The following is a 22,141-nucleotide window of genomic DNA, read 5'->3' as shown; positions in this document are numbered from 1 at the left end:
CTCAAATCAGTCTCTTTCTGGATGTTATGAAAATGAAAAGGGAATTTTTTTTTTTAATAGGATCACAGAACAATTAATGTTGGAAAGAACCTAAGGAGGTCTCTAGTCTAACCTCCTGCTGGAATCATGACGAGCTTTAAGATCACACCAGGTTGCTAAGGGCTTTATCTGGTTTTGAAAAATCTCAAGCAGAGAGACAGAACAACCTCTTCCACTGCTTTACCGCCCTAATGATTAAAACGTTTCCCTTAATATCAAATCTGGACCTTTCTTGTTTCAGTTTATATCCTGTAAGAGTCAAATGCATGGATTGGGACAAAGAATGTGTTAAGATTGGGAAGGGCCTGAATAAAACCACGAGTGGGATATATTACCCGGGTAGAATTGTCAGGTGCATCACAAGTGTCCAAGGGATTGTAGTATGTTTGCAGTTGCTCCACATAACTGTTTTCACCTCCAGGCAAGTGAAATAAGTTTTGAGTTGGAAGGGACACTGGATTTAAAAGAAAACGGATTATCAAGAATACATTTCTGGGGGTCACATGAAAACCAAAGCAACAAGACAGGAATGAACACACAGACTGGATAAGTACCTAGAAGGAAGGAGACCTTGGTTCAGATGACAAAGAGAATACAATTAGGAATCTGATTTAAGAAGATGAAAGAACTCTTGGGTTGAAAGAAGGCTCTGCATGCGGTCACATTAGGCAAGCACAAATACATCCTTACCTATCCTCAGGCACTTATTTGAAGCTTACTTAAAACTAACTCAAAAATATTATCGCCTTAGCCTCCCTAAGAGGAGGGCTCCCAACAGACATATCTTAAGTGGGCTAACTTGAACTTGAAAGACTCTCTTATTGAGTACATAAGAAAGCAAAGTTCCTTACATAGGTACCTGAGATGGATGGGTCTGTGCTGTGGAAATTAGAATGAAGGTTTTAATTTCATTTCCTGAAAATCTAACTACAAAGCTTGAGAAGAATTTATTTTCTCTCAATGTACTATATATACAATACCGTCAGGCCAACCTATAATCAACTTCAAATACCTACTCTAGATTAAGCTTGCCTTAAACACAGTGTTTCTATGGCCACAAAATGAGATCAGAAATGACCAGCACAGATGCATATATCCAGGTCTGTGGAATCATATCCTTTGCACTCTAACCCAGGTATTTATTTACAGTACCAAGGAAACTGAAAATTTAATTATAGGTGTATAATACCGGGTACTCAAAATAAGAGTACTTTTACAATACCTAACCTTTGAATGCTCTCCTTTGTTATTGCAATGTATTCTTTTTATATATTATACAATAAAAGCTCTTGTATGTTGTGCTAGTCCAGACCAAACACACATCTGAATATTCCGAATAATGAGAAGAGTGAAAAAATCTACCCTTAAGCAGGAAAACAGTACCTTGATTAAAAATATGAGAGGGATAGAAAAAGAGGAAATAAAAATATAAAAGCAATCACCAATAATGGTGAGGAGGAGCAAGAAGATTATTCAGACTCACAATTCTTTGTAGAATCTGTTTTAAGTAAGGTCACCTAATCGTAACAGTATTTATACAAAAAATTCAATAGAGCAATTTATTTGTGAACAATGCATCTAATACTGATGAACAGCCTACAGAAACTGCTACCAAGTATCTTCTCTATTCTTAGTGGAAAATTCATGCACTGCATGTTTTTTTCTGAGTTATCAGTGCAGAAAAATACAAATAGCATATATTAAGAAAGGTGGGCTGGTCAAACTAAGAATGTCAATATTTATTTCTCTAGTTATTAAATTACTTATGCATCTCAGCTTTTTAATCTATTGCCTATTTTTGGGTGCATCTGTGGACATATGCTGCTATGATATTGACCAGCACATCAGAGTAAAAAACAGATGAATCTAGAGAAATTATGAGAGATAATGAACAGAATGGAAAGCTACAAAGACAACAAATGTTCCCATGTGACTTCATACAGAACTACTAGAAAGACATGTTTTACCTGAAAATTAAAATTCATGGAAAAAATAAAAACGAGGAAATGAGAAGATTTGAACTTTTCATTCTCTGGAACTCAGACAAGACAGATTTCTAGGAACACAAAATCTATTTCTGTTCATTACTAATGCACAAGATGAGGAAAAAGTCTTGCCTTCAGTCATTCACCACTACTGCAAAAACTGCTACTTCACAAACACAACACATAATAAACACAGACTTACATCTAAGTCTTGTCCTCATTTCAGAAGCAATATACCCTACAAATCATGCAACAAAATCATATTTTTACACATAGTATTACGACTTGAAAAGGAGGAAAGTAATAGAGTAAAAAACATCTTGTGAAATTCTATGTCAGTGAACTAAAAAAAAAAAATCTCAGATCAATCATTTCTGAACTCAATATGATTACTGTTTTAAGAATGCAAAACTGCAAAGATTTGCTAGTCAGATAACAGGTATTTTTTTCTCACAACTATGGAACATACAAAAAGGATCTTCATTTTTGTACAAAAATCTAGCAAAGTCCTCTCAGTAAATCTACAGATGTCAAAGCAGATACTCTACTGCCATCTACCAGTTTTAAAAGGACATAGTTGTAGCACAGAAACCACTTCTATGCTTCATTTCTCTGAATGAAACAATATATCCCTTTACACAGCTGTTTGAGGAAATATTTCTGTTTTTATAAGACTTTACAGCTCAAACTGAAGTATGAAGCTTTAGCTTACTTTGGTAAATATTGTGAAAGTACTAACCAAATGCAACGCAACTATGTCTTTACTGCATCATGAGAGGGACGAGGTTTCTGTGTGACATCCCTTCTGTCACAACTACATGCTTCCAAACTGTTTCTCACAGCTTGGTTCCTGTTCTCTCATTGCTGTGAAAGTAGACTAAGACTGAGCTGCCACTGGAACCTCTCTTCAGTCCCTGACTGTGTCCCTCTCTGCAAGAAAAGGATCCATGGATGCTGTTAGGATGAGGGTACTTTAATGGCACTTGTAAGCGAATCATTCCTACTGCATGTGGGTCAGTAAGAGACAGTGTAGGTGTAAGCTTGCTCTTTTGTTGTTCCATCAAGACCACCTCAAAGCTGCACTCTCACTCATTAAGGATCTGAAGTAGGGCTGGACTCTATATAGAGATACATACCTTCTCAGTCAAATACAAAGCAAATGTGGCAAAGACATTGATCACACCTGCATCTTCCGTTATATAGAAGCACATCATTTATCATGTACCTTTGACAACAAGACTCTCTGCAGAGCAGCGGTTCAGGGAAGGAAGGAAGGAAGTCAGCACTGTGCTGTATATGGACAGCACAAGCCCAGTACTGACACAGACAGTACTCTAGCTGAACCTTCTCCTGAAGAATAACTGATTTTTACTTCATACAGGTCCACAGGATACACATTACCTGGAGACCATGATGCTAAAAGGCATGCCAGAAGAGGTGATTGACCTTAACTAATTACATATCCTAACAAAATTCAAAGAGACTGGACAATGGCAGCCTGTTTTCAGAAGAGAACAAACTTCTCATATGCAGAGCACCACCAATAAATTCTCATATACACAGCACCAATCCCATGGGAATTAGTAAGGTTATTTGAAGCATTACATTGAATCACTAAATTGGTAAAGAGATGTTTTCTAGCTCTTTTTGCTAGAGCACAGTACTGTGGCTTCTACTCCATTAATGGCACAGCACATTTCTTTCATGCATCACCACACGTGTATTCAAAATATTCCCCATATTTTAAAAATCCTTTTTAAGTACTCAGATCTCTCTTATTGCAGGGTAATAAATACAGATTGACATTACTCATCAATTTCTCCTAGAGACTGTTAGTCATATATTTGTGATGTGGGATGTAATAAATGTCAGTAATTAAACACTCTGAACAATTGAAGGGTTATATAATTGCTAAATTATTTTAAGAAAATAAATTTACGTTCATCTGGAATTTATAGTAATAACATAAGAAGTTCAAGAATAATATAAATTGCTTTTCAATAATTAAAATACTTTTCAATAATTAAACTCATTACTCTATGTGGCACAATTAGAATAACGGAGGAGCAGTAAATATAAAATTCATGCTCTGAGTTCTGTTGAGCTAGATTGTGAAAGAGAAAATTGTGTCTGTTGACAAACACTCAAGAAGCTGCAGCTATCACTACAGCTGCACCTTGAAAAATAACCCCACACCACAGCCCACCTATTCTATACACAGTAGAAGTACTGCAGAGTCAGATGTATGACTCCAATATTGGGAGGACATACCCCAACTTTTCTTTATCTGACTTGGGTAGTAACAGCCGAGGAGATTTGGTGTACAAACTCAAGCATGATCCAGCAATTTAAGAGTTGCCAATGTCCTCATACACCCTCCCCTACACCTTCCGTCTCTGTTGCTCTCAGAAACAAGGCAAAAAGCAGCACTGGAACCATATACCTGATCACAGTTCTAGGAAGACAGAGAGCAGTTTTAATCTAAGTAAAAGGATATGCAAGGAATAGTAGGAAGAGGTACAGAATCAGCCAGTGACTTGCTGAAAATAAGAGCACATCAGAAACTAAGTAAAAAAAAAAAAAGAACCTAATGATAAAATGCTGTTTTACTGAAGTCAGTGAGATCACAGCAATTAGATTTAATGAGGCAAAATTTGCTTCATGTTTCCTGACCCTGGTTCATACCTTGTCTACTTTACTAGATTGCTCTACACTGTTCTTCATTATTAGTTTAACATTAATTTTAACTTGAGAAATACTCATCACATAATAAAAAATAGTTATAAAAAGGTAACTTTTTTCCTACAAAATTTCTCATTTTCAAGTACAGACAGAAGAGCAAGAGTATTTATTTTAAATAAATACTGTATTTAGTAGCTACACTAAGGCCCAATTACCTATTCCTTTTGACTTCTGATGGATCTCATTAAACAAATTATTGTTTCTCTTTAAGCAATCCCATCTCTAAAAAGAATGTATTCAGTGTGAGATTTCTGTGCTAGTATTAATTCCTGTAGAGTATTCAGTTGGGCAACATGCTTTTTGCCTGATTTTTTGAACTTGACATTGTTCAGATACCATAATTTTCTTAAGTCATCCTGATGTAACGTTAAATATGTGAATATGAATGTTAATATTAAATAACACTATGTGAATATTAATTTTCTATGTCAAATTTCTGCTAGAACAACCTCTCAAGTTTTCAAATGATTCAGCTGCCATTCATGATGAGTATGAAATGCCATGGTATGAATCACAGAATGACAGAGTGGTTGGGGTTGGAAGGGGCCTCTAGAGATCATCTAGTCCAACCTCCCCACCAAAGTAGGTTCACCCAGAGCAGGCCACACAGCATCACCTCCAGACAGGTTTTCAATATCTCCAGAAGAGGAGGTATTCAACCACATCCTCTCTGGCAGCCTGTTCCAGTGTTCTGTCACCCACACATTTAGGAAGTTTTCCCTCATATTCAGATGGAATATCCTGTGATTCAGTTTGTGCCCACTGCCCCTTGTCCTGTCACTGGGCATCAGTGAAGAGAGTCTGGCCCCAGCTTCTTGATACCCACCCTTAAGATATCTGTAAACATTGATAAAAATCCTCAGTCGTCCCTTCTCCAGGTGAAACAGACGCAACTCTCTGGTAAGAGAGATGCTCCAGTCCCCCAATCATCACAGTTCTCCCCTGAGCCCTCTGCAGCAGCTCCTCATCTTTCTTGAACTGCGGAATCCAGCACTGGACACAGCATTCCAGATGTGCCTCACCAGGGCTGAGTAGAGGGGCAGGATCACCTCTCTCGACCTGCTGACAAAGCTCTTCCTAATGCACCCCAGGAACTCTCTGGCCTTCTTGGCTACTGCTGGCTCAGGGACAGCTTGTAGTCCATGAGGACCCCCAGATCCTTCTCTGCAGAGCTGCTTTCCAGCAGGTCAGACCTCAGTCTGTGCTGGTGGATGGGGTTATTCCTTCCCAGGTGCAGAACTCTGCATTTGCCTTTGAACTGCATTAGGTTTCCCTCTGCCCAACTTCCCGGCCTGTCCAGGTCTTGTTGAACACCAGCACAGCCCTCTGGGGTATCAGTCACTCCTCCCACATGAAAATAAGTATGAATACAGGCATGGATCATTCCTAGGCATTTTTAAATACTCTCTATAACACTCTGCACTGTAGTTCTGTAAAAATCAAATTGACATTTACAGCAGTGATCTGCAAGATGAGATTTTTACTGAGTATGAGAAAAAAACACACAAGCTTTATACTATGTCAAAGAAGTGCATCAACAATTTTTTCATGGGAATTATAGCTTACAAAATCTTAAATTAAGAGTTACCTTTTAGTCACAGAAGCCCTCTAAATACCATTATTTGCAACTGTGCATCTTTGTATTTCAAAATATATGTGAAAAAGCTGTATAATTGATGATGACTTCACTGCAGGAAATTTCTAAAGTGGTGGTTAACAGACAACATTGCAAACGCAGGCAGAAATTATTATTTATATTTATATATATGTTGAGGATACCCATGAAGTAAACTGCAGAGTTAAGATTTTGGACTTAAGGAAATAAGACACTGGTTTAATACGCATAAGGGAGAGGGAAAATATGATACAGTATAGTAAGGAGAGAGAAAATTTGAGGCAGTAGAGTGGTCAGCACATTAATTTCAGTTGATTAAAAAGGGGAATAAAAGAATATTTTTGAATGAGCTTCAGAACAAGTCCTCTCATTGTGCAGAAATGCCAGGATTTTTAGCAAAATGACTGAGTAAGCATGGAATATCTCTGTGGCTTGAAAGGCAAAAAAAAAAGCAACACATAAAAAATATCAAAGACAGTGAAAGAACTGCTTGGGAAATTCAAGATGAAATTAGAAAAGCCAAAGCCCAGCTGGACATAAGACCAGCAGGAAACAATTAAGACAGGTTTCAACACATATGAAGAAGTTCAAAAAAACATGGGGCATTGGCTGAATGTAAGAGAATGTAAGTGAGGCATGGTACATAGAACCTGAAGTATTCTAAGGCCTCTGTGCATGGTGTAGGAAGCAAAGGAGCAGATAATAATGGGAGAGAAACAGTCCACACAAAGAACATGAACACACTCATACACTACCAGGGACTTCAAACCAGCTGTTGGCCAGTCACCAGTGGTTTTCCTGAGGCTCAGTAGTGGGGCCAATTCTGTTTAGTATCTTTATCAATGATCTTGATGAGGAGATCGAGTGCACTCTCAGCATGCTGGCAGACAGTGGGCAAGTAAAAGGTCAGTCTCACAAGCAAACTCTCTTCCATTAATGGGAATGATGGCCTTGCCTAAGGATGCACAATGGTGGGAACCATTCACTTGCTTCAGCACTTGAATAAAATAAAAGCTGGTAACAAACAAATGAAATTTGAAATGTGTTGGTCTTTACTGCCCTGGAAGATAAAACATGCAAAAAAATACGTCCACTAACTAATAAAATTCCCTTTTTGTCTTTCAGACAAGCACTATAACTTGCATACTTTAAGATGCTTTAAATTTCACTTCCTCCCCCTGAACTTTTCAATTTTAAATTGAATACTTAGATATGAAATACAAGTGACAACTATACTTACACTGTTACAATATTCAATGCAGAAATGGCAAATGCAACTATTTTCCAAATCCTGATATAATAAAAATCTAATTTTTCAAATAGTCCAGTTTTCAGTAGAAAAGAAACCTTCCTGTGTTCTGCATATGCAACAACCTCCTAGTTACAGCTGTTTTCTTTAATCTCCTAAATGCTCATTAAAATGTTCATTATACAAGTTTTAGAAATGCTGCTGACATTATTACAAAGTTTGATCCAAAGTTCAATGGAAAGAAATAGGTAATTCCAAAAGGTGATTCACTCCTTTATTTTAGATGCCTATCTAAGACTGGCACAAATTATTCCCTGTAAATGCTTGTCTTTCCTTAATAACAAAAAAAAAAAAAGGATGACTAGGTAAGAAGAGGTGGATAATATTCATATGATTGAAGCTAGTTGAGAGGTATTACACTGGGTTTCTTTTTTTAGTTTCAGTTGGGCTTTGAATTGGGCTTATCATATTTTTCTATCACAGTACCTAAACATTTAAAAGAAAAATAAACTCATAAGAAATTATTCCAGTATCAGTCACGGAAATTTCAATAAATCAATAAATACATCAGAAGTCTTTTCTAGTAGGATTTAAACCAAATATTCTCTAAGAGCTGAACTAAAAATCCGACGGAACCTCTCTGTGTATTTCAAAGATAAACTCTAATTCCACGGTATCTGTTTTAAAAATACCATTGACTTGTGGGAAATGTTAGAATAACATCTAAGTAAAATATTTGGTATTAAAACAGGAGGCATTTTAAGAAATATTAAAACACTAACTGAAGATAAAATCAGTGAAGGAAACAGGAATTCACACATCTACATAATTCACTCCATGGCAGGTATGAATACGGTATTTTGGAGTTGCACTGTAATACACAGGGAGCCCAGATAACCATAAGATTAGGCACCTTACTCTCAGAAAAATCAAGCTTTGTTAGATGACTATCACTCTTAGAAAATATTTTTTCTGTTATATTAGTTTAGCTGCCAACGTGTAGTGACTATCCAAAAAATTATGCCCGTACTGGTAAATAAAAGGGCAAGTTTGTGACTTCCAGCAAGAATGAAAAGGCTCCTTCTCCACCTGCAGATGTGCAATTGCAGAGTAAGTAGAAACAGGTGAGGAGGGTAAAGTTCTATCAGCATGTGGGCTACTGGGGCCCGACACACGGATCAGAACCAGTGCCTTCAAGAGAAAGTGGCAGGTGACCACTGATGTGGGGGCCCAGGTGGTGCTCTCGGCAGTTCTGCTTGTGAAGGGAATGGGACAGAACAGGGGAATGTTAACTTGGCTGTAAAGTGTGTGTCACCTCTGTGACAAACTGTGACAAATACCTGCCAGCAGGACTGGTTCTAGCAAGCAGAGCTTTAAACCAGGCTTATGAGGCAGTGATGACAATCCAAAGAAAAGGTGCTGGGCAGACAGTCAGGTAAAGCACCTACAGTATAACCTGATGGGAAAGGTATTCCTGCAAATAGGTCAAATAGCACGTCAGTCCTCTTGGCAATAATACAAAGCAGCACATTAAAGTTACAGGAATTGTTTAACTCCTTACGGTGCTTTCATGAATACCAGGTGGAATCCACAAAGAAATAGTTAGATGGGGCAGAAAAGCAGAACCAATTATTATCAAAAGAGCTGAGATAAAAATCTATGGTTAAAAGAAAAAGGAGCATCTCAAACCACTTATCTGCAACTGCTTTCAGTTAATAAAAATAATAGTGTTGCTAACTAGGAGAAGTGAGAGTCATTCCTGTCACTCACTCTGAGACGAAACAGGCAAAGACAAGCATGCAGCTTGAGAGAGATGTATCTGGGAAAATATTACCTTATATCCTCTGCCCTGTCACAGAAAATGCTAGATGGATTTGGATTCTATTTGAGTCTATAAAATTAGTATGTAAAAGGTTCTTAAAGCAAGTAACTTGGTTGCAAAATCTGAACCACCCGAACTGCAGAATATCACTGGCCTGGTTGAAAAGCAAATAAAATTACAAAGGACAAAATATAGGAGGATAAATACTTTCATCAAGTTCAGTTGAACAGTTAATATGTAGGTTATAAGTATTCAGAGGTCAAAATTTTTAATTTGTATATAAATTCTACAATTACATAATTTTATAGTGTTTCTTTGAAAATTTGGTAAGAAGCTACAATCTGTGGACTCTTCAGCAATTATTTTGTTTTGTAAAATAAAGTATTATATTACATTTCTGATGTCCTTAAGCTTTTTGAAGATGTATTGGATTGACCGTGGCTGGCCACCAGGTGCCCTCTAAAGCTGTTCTATCACTCTACTTCCCAGCTGGACAAGGAAAAAAAAATGTAAAGAAAGGTTCATGGGTCAAGCTAAGGACAGGGAGAGATCACTCACCAGTCAGCATCACGAGCAAAACAGGCTTGAATTGCAGAAACGGATTTAATTTATTGCTAATCAAATCAGAGTAGGATAATGAGAAATAAATCTTCAAATGCCTTTTTGTCATATCTCATTTCTTCCTGGGATCAACTTAATTCCTGAATTCTCTACCCTATCCAACCCAAATAGTGCAGAGCGACAGAGAATGGGGGCTGTGGTCAGTTCATCACACACTGTCTTTTTCTCCTCACTCTCTTTCCCTGCTCCAGCATGGGGTCCCACTCACTTAAGACATTATTCCATGAACTTTAAAAAGCAAGTTTCAATTATGCATGCACAATCAACCTTAGGAGGTCCTAAAAAGTTACTGCAAATCCACAGACTTGCCTTCCACTTGTGCCATCACTGGGATGGTGGACACAAAAGAATCAAGATGCTGTCCTAGTACAGAGAGACTGTAACTATCCTTCATCTTTGCATGATAATGTGAGAGACTGTACTCATTCATTTACGAAAATATCAAAAACGACCTATTCTTCAACCTTACTGAGGCTTAACCTGTCTCCCATGATACTCCCTGTGAAGCATTAAAATGTGTAAAAGAATGCTGAATTCCTGAGGCAAGATATTTTTAGAATTATTAAACACAGTATTGTATACAGAAGTTAGCAATGAGCAAACCACGTGCTAGCCATATTCATTATCATTGGCAGTCATATTTGAAGTCTTGCACAACTTGCCAGTTACTGATTGGCTTTCTTCTCAAAGTAATTTACTGTATTATTGAAGAATGTTTAGATTACCCAGTCGACTGATCATATATACCTACTACAAACAGGCTGTAGTCATTTGTATTCGGCAAGGTTTGTTGGGATCACTCAACACAGGCAGCTTTATGTGCTACACTCTCTGGAGTGCCTGCAATGACTATGTCTGCTGTGCAGAGAAGGGAGAAAAAACAATAATGCCTCTGCATTTTCATTTCATCTTCCTAGGGGGGTTACCGGCATAAGTCATATTAGTTACATGTATGGTAAATCCTGCACAGAAAAGGATAGTCCTTACTGCTTTTTAAAGGTGTAAAAATACATGCAGGCTTGTCTGTTTCAATGTAAAAATTCCATTTATCACATATGATACATTTTATTTTGATGATGACACTTATGTATAGTTCTATTAAAATTATAATGAAGGATGAAATTTGTTCATAAGAATTCATAAAAGCACAAAACTAAGAGATGAGTACACTGGCACCAAAAGCCCACTTTGCAAGAAGGTTACCGGAGAAATATCTAAATTACAGACTCTTCTCATTGCACAGGATGCCTAAAGCCAACCTCCACACATTCTGATTGCTACAATCATTGGTTTAACACACTGGGAGACTGGACCACCTGAATACAGGCCAATATGCAGGCAAAATACAGTGTTTATCAGCTTAGGAGAAAGAAGCATGACTGTAACTAAGTGGTGAGGACTTGTGGAGTATGAGGAACATCTGCAGATGTACAGAAAATCTCTATTGGTGTAAAACAGGTAGGATGAGGTATACTGACTCCTGCAGCTGCACTGTAAGTGGAGTTTTTTTTTATTTTAATGCACTGTTGTGCAAAGAGAAACAGCAAGAGATGTGAGATTATTCATGACCATATTCAACATAGGAGATGTGTCAAAGGCTTGTTCAAACATCAGGTGAGGCAGAACCAAAGAGACACAGCGAACTCTAGAAATCCAGCCTCTAAAAATTTACTTATCCTTACCTATGTAGAGCAACTAAGCACAAAATTCAGAAAAAAAATCTAATTCATGTTTCTAAAAATATCATGTGTTTTTAAGTAAAATGTTTTCTTAAAAAAAAAAAAAGGCTTTTCCCAGTATGGATTTAATATTAATATTCTCTGAATCACACCACAGAACACTGGAAGACATAATTTCTAAAATTTCAATTAGTAATTGCCAATGTAAAAATAATACTGGTAGCAATATTCAGCTTTTAAATTAGGAAAGCTGCAAATACAGTCATCACTTGTAAAATTTCTGAAAAAAGTCCCTTTCTTCTTATTGCTGTTTTAGGTTTACCCAAACACAAGCAATGCGTAGATTACAAAAGAGATATCTGCATGACTGCAAAACGCCGCACTGTGCTGCAGCCTATTTCTACTACAGTACAGTGTGTTGCTGCAGCAACACAAACTATCACTTCTAGGCATGAAAAATTAATCATATTCATAGAAAGTCTACAGAATCAGTGAAGTAGTGGATGTGGTATTGCCTTTTGCCTTTCTGGTCCTAGAGACATGGTGGCTGAGCTGGTAGCAACTGATTTCTGACTACCCTTGTTCATCCACCTTTGCTTTGCTTTAGCTTGGTAATGGATTTCTGAGAAACACTCCTGTAGGAAAACAATCATTCAGTTTCCAGCTGTGAACCATGGGATCACCTATGGATCTAAAACAGCTGCCAAACTGTCAGAAATGGAAAAGGAGTAGGATTCACAGGGAGGGAGAAGCACAGTTTAAGGAAAATCTCATGTTTCTGTTACTTAAACTGCCTAAGACTTAAAGAAATACCGCAAAATACTATTGGAAGGGTGAGAAAATATCTCCTATGACAAAAAAAACATCTCACAGAATTTTAACTACAGCCGTCTCACATATTCAAGACTATAATCCGTAGTTTATAGCTTAGAATCAATGCTATGGCAGACCAGTTCAGCAGAGTGAGTTTACATGCAAATGCACTCATTATCTACTTCCCTTCACACAGAAACTCTGAGTATATTCTGATTCTCAAATATTAGGATTTTTAACAACTGCAGCTTTTAACAGGTTGTGCAAGTACAGCTGAAATAAAAAAAATAAGCAGCAGTCTACAGTGAATCTGAGAGAAACAAAAGCATCTAAATGGTTGTTTATGTAAATGATTTTAAGACAAAACCAAAGACAGCTACATTGAATCTCGGAGCATGTATTAGCTTTGTAAGAGACAAGTTCTTGAGTTCATCCTATTACCTCAGGCACCTTCATCCTACTGATTTGTCTTTACATATCTTTATATTTTCATGTTCTAGAGAAACCACAAATAGTTTGACAATACAGCTACGGATTTAAGTGAATAGATGTATTTTAAAAAGTTTACAGTACTATATTTGATAGGCAACAAATGCAATATGCAAATGCCTTTTTTTTTCAGCAGATCAGAGGTCTTATATCAATAGAAAATTTCTGCTTGGAGGCCTTTTTAAGCGACTGTAAGCAAACAATTAGATATTTTTTAAAAAACTGTAATTCTTAGTCTTGAAATTATTGGAAATTCCAGTTATAGGGAACTTCCAACAGATTTTGCCAAGAAAGGCTGGGCCAGATTATCACTTTAGTTTCTTCCAACCTATGATTCTATGATTTAATTTTTTCCCTCTATAACTTGTCCATACATAAAACAGCATGCTAAGGCTGTGCAGAAAATTAAAGAGAGCCTTGATATACAGATCCTGATGCAAGATTCTCGAATCCATCAACTTTCACGTTATCTCACACTACTAATTTACCAGTCAAATAAACTATGTTAGTAAGTATTTAAAAGATTTGTACTGTTTAACTGCACTTATACAGTAACTGTGCGCTCTCATCCAGACTTCACTGAAAAGCAATGGAAGAAAAATATAGAACAAAGAATTTAAGCTTTGCTTTGAAGTCCTGAACTTGCTCCATATTTGATCTAAAAGGTATTAGAATGACCAGCAGACCTGAATAAACAAAAGGTGAACTTTCACCTGCCTATGAGTATTACTGAATTTCAACTCAGGCTGAGGTACAGCCACTTAGTCAAACTACTCCCTTGACTCTAGGCTCTAGGAGCTCAATTCAGTTGTTACACATAGTGACATGAAAATGTTACAGATAGACAAATATGACATAGGACCCCCAGACCAATACCCTACTGGATCAGGGCGTTCAAGAAATGGGAATCAGTTGCTTAAACAATGGCTTCTAGTGCCATTTTGCCCTGAATTCCAGTTGCTGGCCCAGTAGAGCATGTATATTCACTTGGGTCCTGCATTGTATTTGACACTTCCTAGTAGATGTCTTAAATGCACCAGGACATCTCCAGATTTATACAAGATACCAATTTTTAAGCAGCTGAATTGACACCTAAGAGAACTGACACAATACTAGCAATGAAAAGCTTTGTCCAAAGAACCAAACATACTGGTAATGGAGACATAAGGAATTCAAATCACTCCATCTTTTCCCTTCACAGACTGACAAAAAAAAAGTAATGAGGAGAACAAGGGACATTCAGAATTTCTGGGCTCCCCCAAAGGTAAGTAGGAAAGCTGCCCCAGCTGGGTCCTTAGCAGTACTCAGGATAATGAGTGACCCATGTCACTCACACAAGCTGCAATTTCTACACACAACTCTTAAAGAGGTAAAAAATGTTTAATCATTGCCTGTTATTCCAACACTAAGATCAATGCACTCTCACACACTAAATACATATTCAAATCTGGACTAGACTGCAATTAAATTATAGTGGAGAACTCTTGACTATTATAAAGCCATCTGCCATATCTTACAGTTAAATCAATAAAGGAAATACATCAAATCAGTGAATTTTTAAATTAAGACCTACAGCACCCTCAAACTTCCTTTTCATTACGATGGGAATTTCATTATGACATGCCTAAGTAGTTATAAGCTATTCTTCAGTGAGAATAACATTTTTTTAAAAAAAACACATTTCTAATTGGAATGATGGAATTTTTTGACTAATTGGAAGAATTCTGGAATTAGTGGAAGAATTCTTCAGAATTTCTCTTCCAGCAAAAGCAAAAAATCTTACCCATATTCTATGTGTAAAACTATCGTACCACTCTTCATTGTAAAGTGAATTATACTGTTGGAAACCTTCTCAATAAGTATTTGTTTATTTAAGTTCTAAATGAATGCTCTTGTAACTAAAGATTAAATGTTACTATATAAAAATACAGATAAAAGTCAACATATTAAAAAAACACAACCATTTACTCTTTCTTATGGAAACTGCATTTATGAACAGGTGGTTGGGTTCTTCAGCTTATAATGGCCCCAGAAAAGATTCAGAAGTCAATGAAAAATGCTAAAGTTACCTGGGAACTGATCATACGCTGTGATGAACGAGCAATATTAGCTGGGAGGCCAAAAAAGTCAGGTTTATCATCTTCTGGAAGGCTTTCAATAATATTACGATAATCCTGCATAAGAAGAAAAAAATAGACATAGCAGAGGGAACTTTTTATTCTGCTCATGAAAATTAACAGCATATGCTGAAAAGAATTTCATTAGGTGCAGAGCACAACACAAAGACTAAAATAAGTATACAAGACGTGGCATATTATGGTAATCTTATTTATAGACTTCTTCATTTTATTTATCAGAAACTATCTTCTTTCATATAACTCTAAAAGAGCATAAAGCAATTCTGGTTACAGTAATGCTATCAAAGGAAAACAAAAATATGCCAAGACTATCCCTGAAAAGTAGGTACAATACTTCTTTTGAAAACTTAAAGGCAAGAGTAATGACAAAATAAAAAACCAAAAATACTTTGGAATTCTAAAACAAGTATAATACATATTAATAAAATTAAGAGCACTCACTTCTATTTAAATCTAGGAAGATATTATCACTCAAAGAAAGTGAAATAGTTTAGGTAAAAATAGGTTTGCATAATCATTGGAGATGTGGAATAGCATCAATAGCAGTTGCAGTGTAATAGTCACTAGTGATGCCCTCTTGCACAAAACAGAAAGAGGCCTTGCAGACTAAGGTAGGCTAATGGTGTTAGACATCTTTTTTATTGTGATTTAAAGGCAAAAATATTTACTGTCTGAAAGTCTGGCTGCACCCTGTTGTGTATGTGCCACATGCATTTTGTCTTTGCTAGCAGGAGCATGTGCTGGATATGCACAACTCACTTTAATGTGGAATCTCACTTCAGAGCCAACAACAGCAGCAGAACTCTACACCAAACACTGAAGAAACACTAACTGAAGACACGAAACTATAAATTCTTACATAAATAATCACACAAGATAGCGAGAGATATTAAATCCTGGGCAGGCTAGAAAAAAAGGTTCATCTACTTGAACATATTATCTACAAGAACAGAGACCAGCCTGGTTTGTTTATTCCTTCTCTCTTTATGATGCTAACTCAGAACATCTATAGCAAATAAAAAATAACTTTCATATTAAAGTAATAAAATAACTCCAAATCAAATCAAGCCTAAGCAGTCAGAATCCAGGTAAAGAATGCCAAATGACAGCAATTTACTTTAACTGAGATAATACTATTTACATAATTTCATATTAGAGGTCTACTATGGAGTCTTCCATTAAAATGCAAGTGAACCTTAATCACAGTAAAACCAAGAATTACATTGTGAAAGGACAGGGAGAGATCAGTTGTTTAGACTGTTGGAATTCCCTCTCATTTACACTTCTACTGAAGGAGAATCAGAATCCATATTTATCACCAAATAAAATGTCATATACCCTCCATGGCCTGTCAGCAGATTGTCAGAATGTTGATATATTTTGGAAACAGAGAGGTATATTTAGATTTTCCTATTTCATTCAGAAGTTGCAGGAATATTTAGCAGTCTTTAAAAAACTACTGTTACGTTAATATACTAATTATATAAAAAAATATAACTAAAAATATAATTATATCCTTGGCATAAATTAACTCAATTTCTTTTACTGATTTCTTCATAGGTAGGCTGCTCTGCACCACAGTCCAATCAGATATAATAAAAAAAAAAAGAGTGAATGAACTGACAAGAATTAATGCTCCACAAAAAAGAGCTAATTTTCTGAAGAAACAGAGGTATCCTTTGGATTGCAACTTCAGTTTTCTTTGTGGAAATATTTCAAAAACAGTTCTTGAAAATAAATTATTAGGTGGTAGAAGATGTATACCTACCAAAATACTGCAGGAATTTGGTAAAGAGATGGAACATGGGAAACTACTCATCTTCTTGCCTCTGGCATTTAAACTGCCAATGATTCGTGAATTGAAAAGCTGCTCCAAGTAGGACCGAAGAACCCTCATATCGAAGGAATTATCTACACGGCCTCCATAAATTGCATTTTCAAACAAGCCATGAACAAATTCCCACTGAAATTCTTTGGAACCTATGAATTAATTCATTAACATTAGTTTTGTATCACGGGACAGCACTGCATTATAAGCATTTCTTCTTGTCACTGCAGTTCTTCAGGGAAATAAAAAGAAATTAATACATCAAATAATTAATTTTTAATTGTTCTTCTATATGACCAAATAGCAAAAGCTGCAGAAACTTGGAAAGAGTTTGTAAATATATGTCATTGATAACATGAACACTTACTGTGTTGCAAATGAATTATTAGAAATTTTACTTTAGCCTTCAAGTGCTTTTTGAACCAATTGGTTTTATTATTTATTTATTAAAAATTATTTATTTATTAGAAATTATTTTTATTTATTTATTAGAAATTATGTTATTAAAACTTCAATTTTGTGCTCCTTTGTCATAAATAAAATTGTATACGCTATTTTCTACCATGGTACCATCTGATCTCATAAAATAAACTGACTGATGAAACCAAAAGCAGATCATGCTCCAAATAAGTAAGACTGGTGGAAATGTCATCCTTTCAAACACAAAGAGGTCCAGGATAGATACTCTGCAAATCATTATAAATCACACAACACAGCACATAAATTTAAGCATGCTACTAATAGTTTCCTGATGTTGCATTAGACTACTCTGACCTAACTATACCCCACAAGTTCAAAATGTCTTATTTTTCTTCCATTCTATCACAGTTGCCCAAAATAACTGCATGGGACAATGAACTACTTATATCCTATAGCTTTCATGTGCAGATAAAAGCTTGGTCAGAAAGGTAATCCTTAAAGTCCTTTGGAAGACGGAAGTGGCAATTACTTTAAGAGGGGGTTTACTGGTGGTGACTGTTGTTTCCTAGTGCTTCAATCATTCCTTTGTAAGAAAAGATATTTTCACAGTAATAATTAATGATTATCATTGACAGTTAATGATTCAATCTCTTTACATCACTGTGTGGTTCAAGTCTGCACAACTAAGGTCTAATTCCAGAAGTATTAATCATCCACAAATCCCATTTGAGTCAACGATTGTAACTTATCTCTACATATCAGTTCCTAACTTTACTTTGAAATTGTACAAAATGCAAAGAGTTGAAGAAAATTACCTTCAACATATTAAATAATATTAGAAATTCCTACGCTGGTTAACAGAATAATGAAGTGGGGTCTGTCTGATACTGAGTGTCAATATGAAGAATTCTTTAATAATTCATATTCAATTCATTTATACAATATTTTGGGGAACTCACACTGGGAAGGAATGGAGACACAAGATTTCATCTTACAGGCTGCCTGTATCTCCAATTTGTTCCTCTGGACTCAAGAAGCTGAGCAGAATACTCCTTGGGCACCAAGAATTTTTGATTTACCCAACCACCCAAAAATGGATTTATGATTCACCCTGTTTTTCTAGTTTTGCTTACTGGTGATGAGCTCTACAGCATCTCCTCTCTTATATGAATGTTGTAGAAAGATAAAGCTCCTACATGCAACATCCCAACTAATGGGACTTTCCTTAAGAAGTGACTTACCCTCAAAGAGTCTATCAATAATGTCAAAACCAGCACGGAGATCAGACAAAGAAAATTCATAGAACTTGGTCCAACCCTACCATGAAAAGAAATCCAAACAATTTAATTAGTCACACAGTGATGATCATGAAGTAAAATACAAGCACCATGTGGTTACTGAATGCTGTATAATATACTTACTGAAAAAAGAAACAACCTGTGTCCATTAAGTGCATTTTTTGAAATAGTCAGTAGTAGTAGTATAAAAAAAATTCAGTTGTAACGGTGCATTTAATTTTATATACTCACATAAACCAGAATCCACTGAGTATAAAAATGTAAACTTAAGGTTATTTTATTTTCTATCAATATTTACTTCAACTAAAACTCACTGACATCTGTGACTAGATCATGAACTGAATTACCATTTTGTTTCTGAGGGCCTCTTTGTATTTCAGTATACAGACAGTATTTTCATAAATAGGACTGACTCTTCAAACATATTCTTTAATATACTCTGGTGCCAAAGAACGTGAATTTGAACAAGAACAAAGGAGAATTCACGTGTAAGTTTAATACTTTAAATATCTTCACCCATTGTACTACTTGAACACAATATTCAAAAGCCTGTTACTGCAAAAGGTAAACAACCTTAAAAATATCACAGAGTCGAAACTAGCAAAAAAACTCTCCAACATTCCAGGCTCGGCCAGATCAAATCCTTCAGATGACAGTGTAACTTCATATCTAGTCTAAATAGAATAAAATAAACAAGACATAGAGCAGTTTACTGTTTGGTGGGTTTTTTGGTCTGTTTAATTTAAGCACCTGCAGCCAGAAAAAAATGTTCAGTTTAATTAAAAATTTAGCTAAAGAAGAAACACATCTCTGAAAATCATTATAATCCTCACAAGAAACTAACAATTTCCCTTGCTCTTCCTTCTCCTTGAAGGAGTTTGTATGAAGAAAGAGTAGACAGTGTCATCTCCTTCCCCCAGTGTCTCTTTTCACACATCTTCCATTTGCTCTCCCAAGCAAACAGGATTCACAGAATCTTTTCCATGGGACCCCACTTCTGCATCAGTATCACTTAGTACATGAATCACAAAATAACGCCATGCAGGCAGGAGCAATTTTCAGAGGGACAGGAACTGAGGTTACCAAGATCTTACTTTGCAATGAATTCAGAGACAATAAAGACAGGCACCCGAAATATCCAAGTTTTTCTCATTTCTGAATATGACCCAACATACACGTGATGAAAAATGCTTCCAAGTACAAGAGCTAATAAATGGGGTAAATTTTTTAAAAGATAGCAAATAAAATATTACCTGAGGGATGTAATTTCTTCTTTCTTGGCATACAGCATGAAACCATGCTAAACAAAAGAGAGAATGTGCTCTAGACAGATTTCCCTTTTTGTTGATTTGCTCTGGTGTCCAAGATTCATAAGTTCGCAAAAGATTTTTTTTGAGGCCTGGGGGTGCCTGTATTGGAAGGAAAAACACTGTTCTAGACAGAAAACCTGACATTTTTATGTGCTAGTTTCTTAAATTATAACCTAGAATTTGTAACTTAATGAAATGACAAACAGTACTTAATAGAATGGAATTTAACAAGGAAAGAAAATGTTTGTAATAAATGGCTTAACAACAGAATGATTCTATACTGAAAATAACTTCAACATACTGAAGGAAATGGTAACCAGGTTACCAGGACCAACTGACAGGACTGTACTACACTAAAAGAACCTAGTGAAAGAATAGTACTCTACCAAAATATATCAGCATAAAGTAAATTCAACTGTTTTCAAACAAAAGAACTTTTTTTCTGATTTTACAAGCTCAACTACCAATGACTTCTGTGATGTGATGAATGTCAAATCGCCTTATGCCATCACCACACTCTGTTAGTTAGCATATAGCTATGGTATATAAGAATGATAAAATGCCAGTTCTCTGATTTAGTGGTAGGTAATGATCACAACCACTAGAAATAACTGCATTTAAGGTGTATACAGTAACTGAAATTACAGTGCTTAAAAGTAAAAACAACTGGACACTCAGCCATTCTCAAATTATTTGCAAGTCTGAAGACAAATATAAATATTAAGATATTTAAATTACAATTTCTAAGAATGTTCTTTGTTCTTTCTTTTTAAAAATGGCTGTTAGTGGTTCCATAAGATTACCATAGTTGGTTCTGACAAATACCTGCAAAACACTGTAGTAAATTCACTTTTTTTTTATAATGTCTGTATCTTCATTGGTAACATTCTACATACACTGGTACATACTATAACCATATAATAATCAAATACCATTTTCCAAGTCATTGCCTATCATCGTTCTTTCATGATAACAAAATACTTACTACAATTGGAAAGGAAACAAAATTACTTAGAATATTGCATTTGTGCAAAGTTCCAATTATTCCAAAAATAGTGGGATGAGTAAGACAGTCCTGCAGTTTCTGTACCATTGAAGACCTCAATATAAGCAAGAGGGTACTCAAATATAAAATACCTGTAGCCAATATAAAAGTATAACAATTTTGGCTTCTTGAAAGTCAGCAACATTGGACTCTAAAAGGTCAGAGTTTCTTGGATTAGCTGCAGGCAAAATCTCCATACTCCATCATGAATGGAAGAGTTAGGAGCACTCCAGTTAATGATTTCCATACTGGACATTACTGCTTAAGTGCATTCATGATTAGACTACTTTCCAGTCAGCTGGAGGAACATGGTCCCAGTTATTCCTTAAGCTGAGCCATTTCAAATGCAAAGCTCTCAAATTTGAGTAAAGGCTTTTAACTGTATGTTCTGATGTATAGGAGGAGAGCCATTTTTGTTGAAAGGATCCAGTGAATATAAAGCTACACGGCCAAAAACGAAAACAAGGAAGAGAAAGTGGGATTCCGTGATCTTCAGATGAGGATATTCATCAAGAAGGAGAAATTCCTTGTTTTGCATCCATGTAACAACACCTGTGTAGATTTCTGGTTTTAAGAAAAACTGATTAAATGCACAGAAGTATTTGGAGCACAAAACAGATCAATTACTTCTCCTATGTAAACTTATTTTCAGTTCATACTTTCAACTGGGAAAAGCATATAGGAAAAAAATCATCTTTCAAGGTAAACTCATTTTATTTTTTGTATTACATGTAATTGAAATGTAAGATAAAACCAGTTTTTCTATCTAAACATATAGTTTGCTATACATCAAGGTTCATTCACTGTAAGAACCTAATAAAAGCTTTCCAAACAGATCTTACTTCATAGGTTATTTTCAGACTTGATTGAAGCAAAATTGGAGTAAATTTTGGATGAACTTCAGTAGTAAGCCAAAGACGGAAGTTTGGTTGAGGATGTAATGTATTCAGTTCCTATGAAAGAGATGTTATATACTGAAATAGGCTTTGAAGTGATTGGAGTTTTTTATATATAGAACACTATTTACAAAATTATATCCTGGATTGAA

At 35.8% G+C, this 22,141-nt stretch overlaps 1 protein-coding gene across 4 annotated transcripts in view; it reads right to left on the bottom strand.

Annotated features, from left to right (window-relative positions):
- DYNC2H1 (dynein cytoplasmic 2 heavy chain 1) overlaps positions 1-22,141 on the bottom strand; it is a 155,707-nt gene that overhangs the window by 41,039 nt on the left and 92,527 nt on the right. For 2 of the 4 annotated variants that reach the window (XM_039563927.1, XM_039563935.1), the window contains exons 78-82: positions 21,936-22,046; positions 19,992-20,147; positions 18,682-18,757; positions 16,961-17,172; positions 15,124-15,228 (exon numbers count right to left, since the gene is read on the bottom strand). In XM_039563927.1, coding sequence (XP_039419861.1) covers positions 15,124-15,228; positions 16,961-17,172; positions 18,682-18,757; positions 19,992-20,147; positions 21,936-22,046 — 660 coding nt within the window. Of the gene's footprint in view, positions 1-427; positions 494-2,226; positions 2,263-6,831; positions 7,396-15,123; positions 15,229-16,960; positions 17,173-18,681; positions 18,758-19,991; positions 20,148-21,935; positions 22,047-22,141 lie in introns of those variants that run through there. The other 2 variants (XM_039563949.1, XM_039563944.1) reach the window with 2 other exon arrangements.

Source organism: Corvus cornix, chromosome 1 (assembly GCF_000738735.6).
Source record: "Corvus cornix cornix isolate S_Up_H32 chromosome 1, ASM73873v5, whole genome shotgun sequence".
NCBI classification, from domain to species: Eukaryota; Metazoa; Chordata; class Aves; order Passeriformes; family Corvidae; genus Corvus; species Corvus cornix.
The sequence above is the reverse complement of the archived record's forward strand: the minus strand, read 5'-3'. Positions and strand labels throughout refer to the sequence as shown.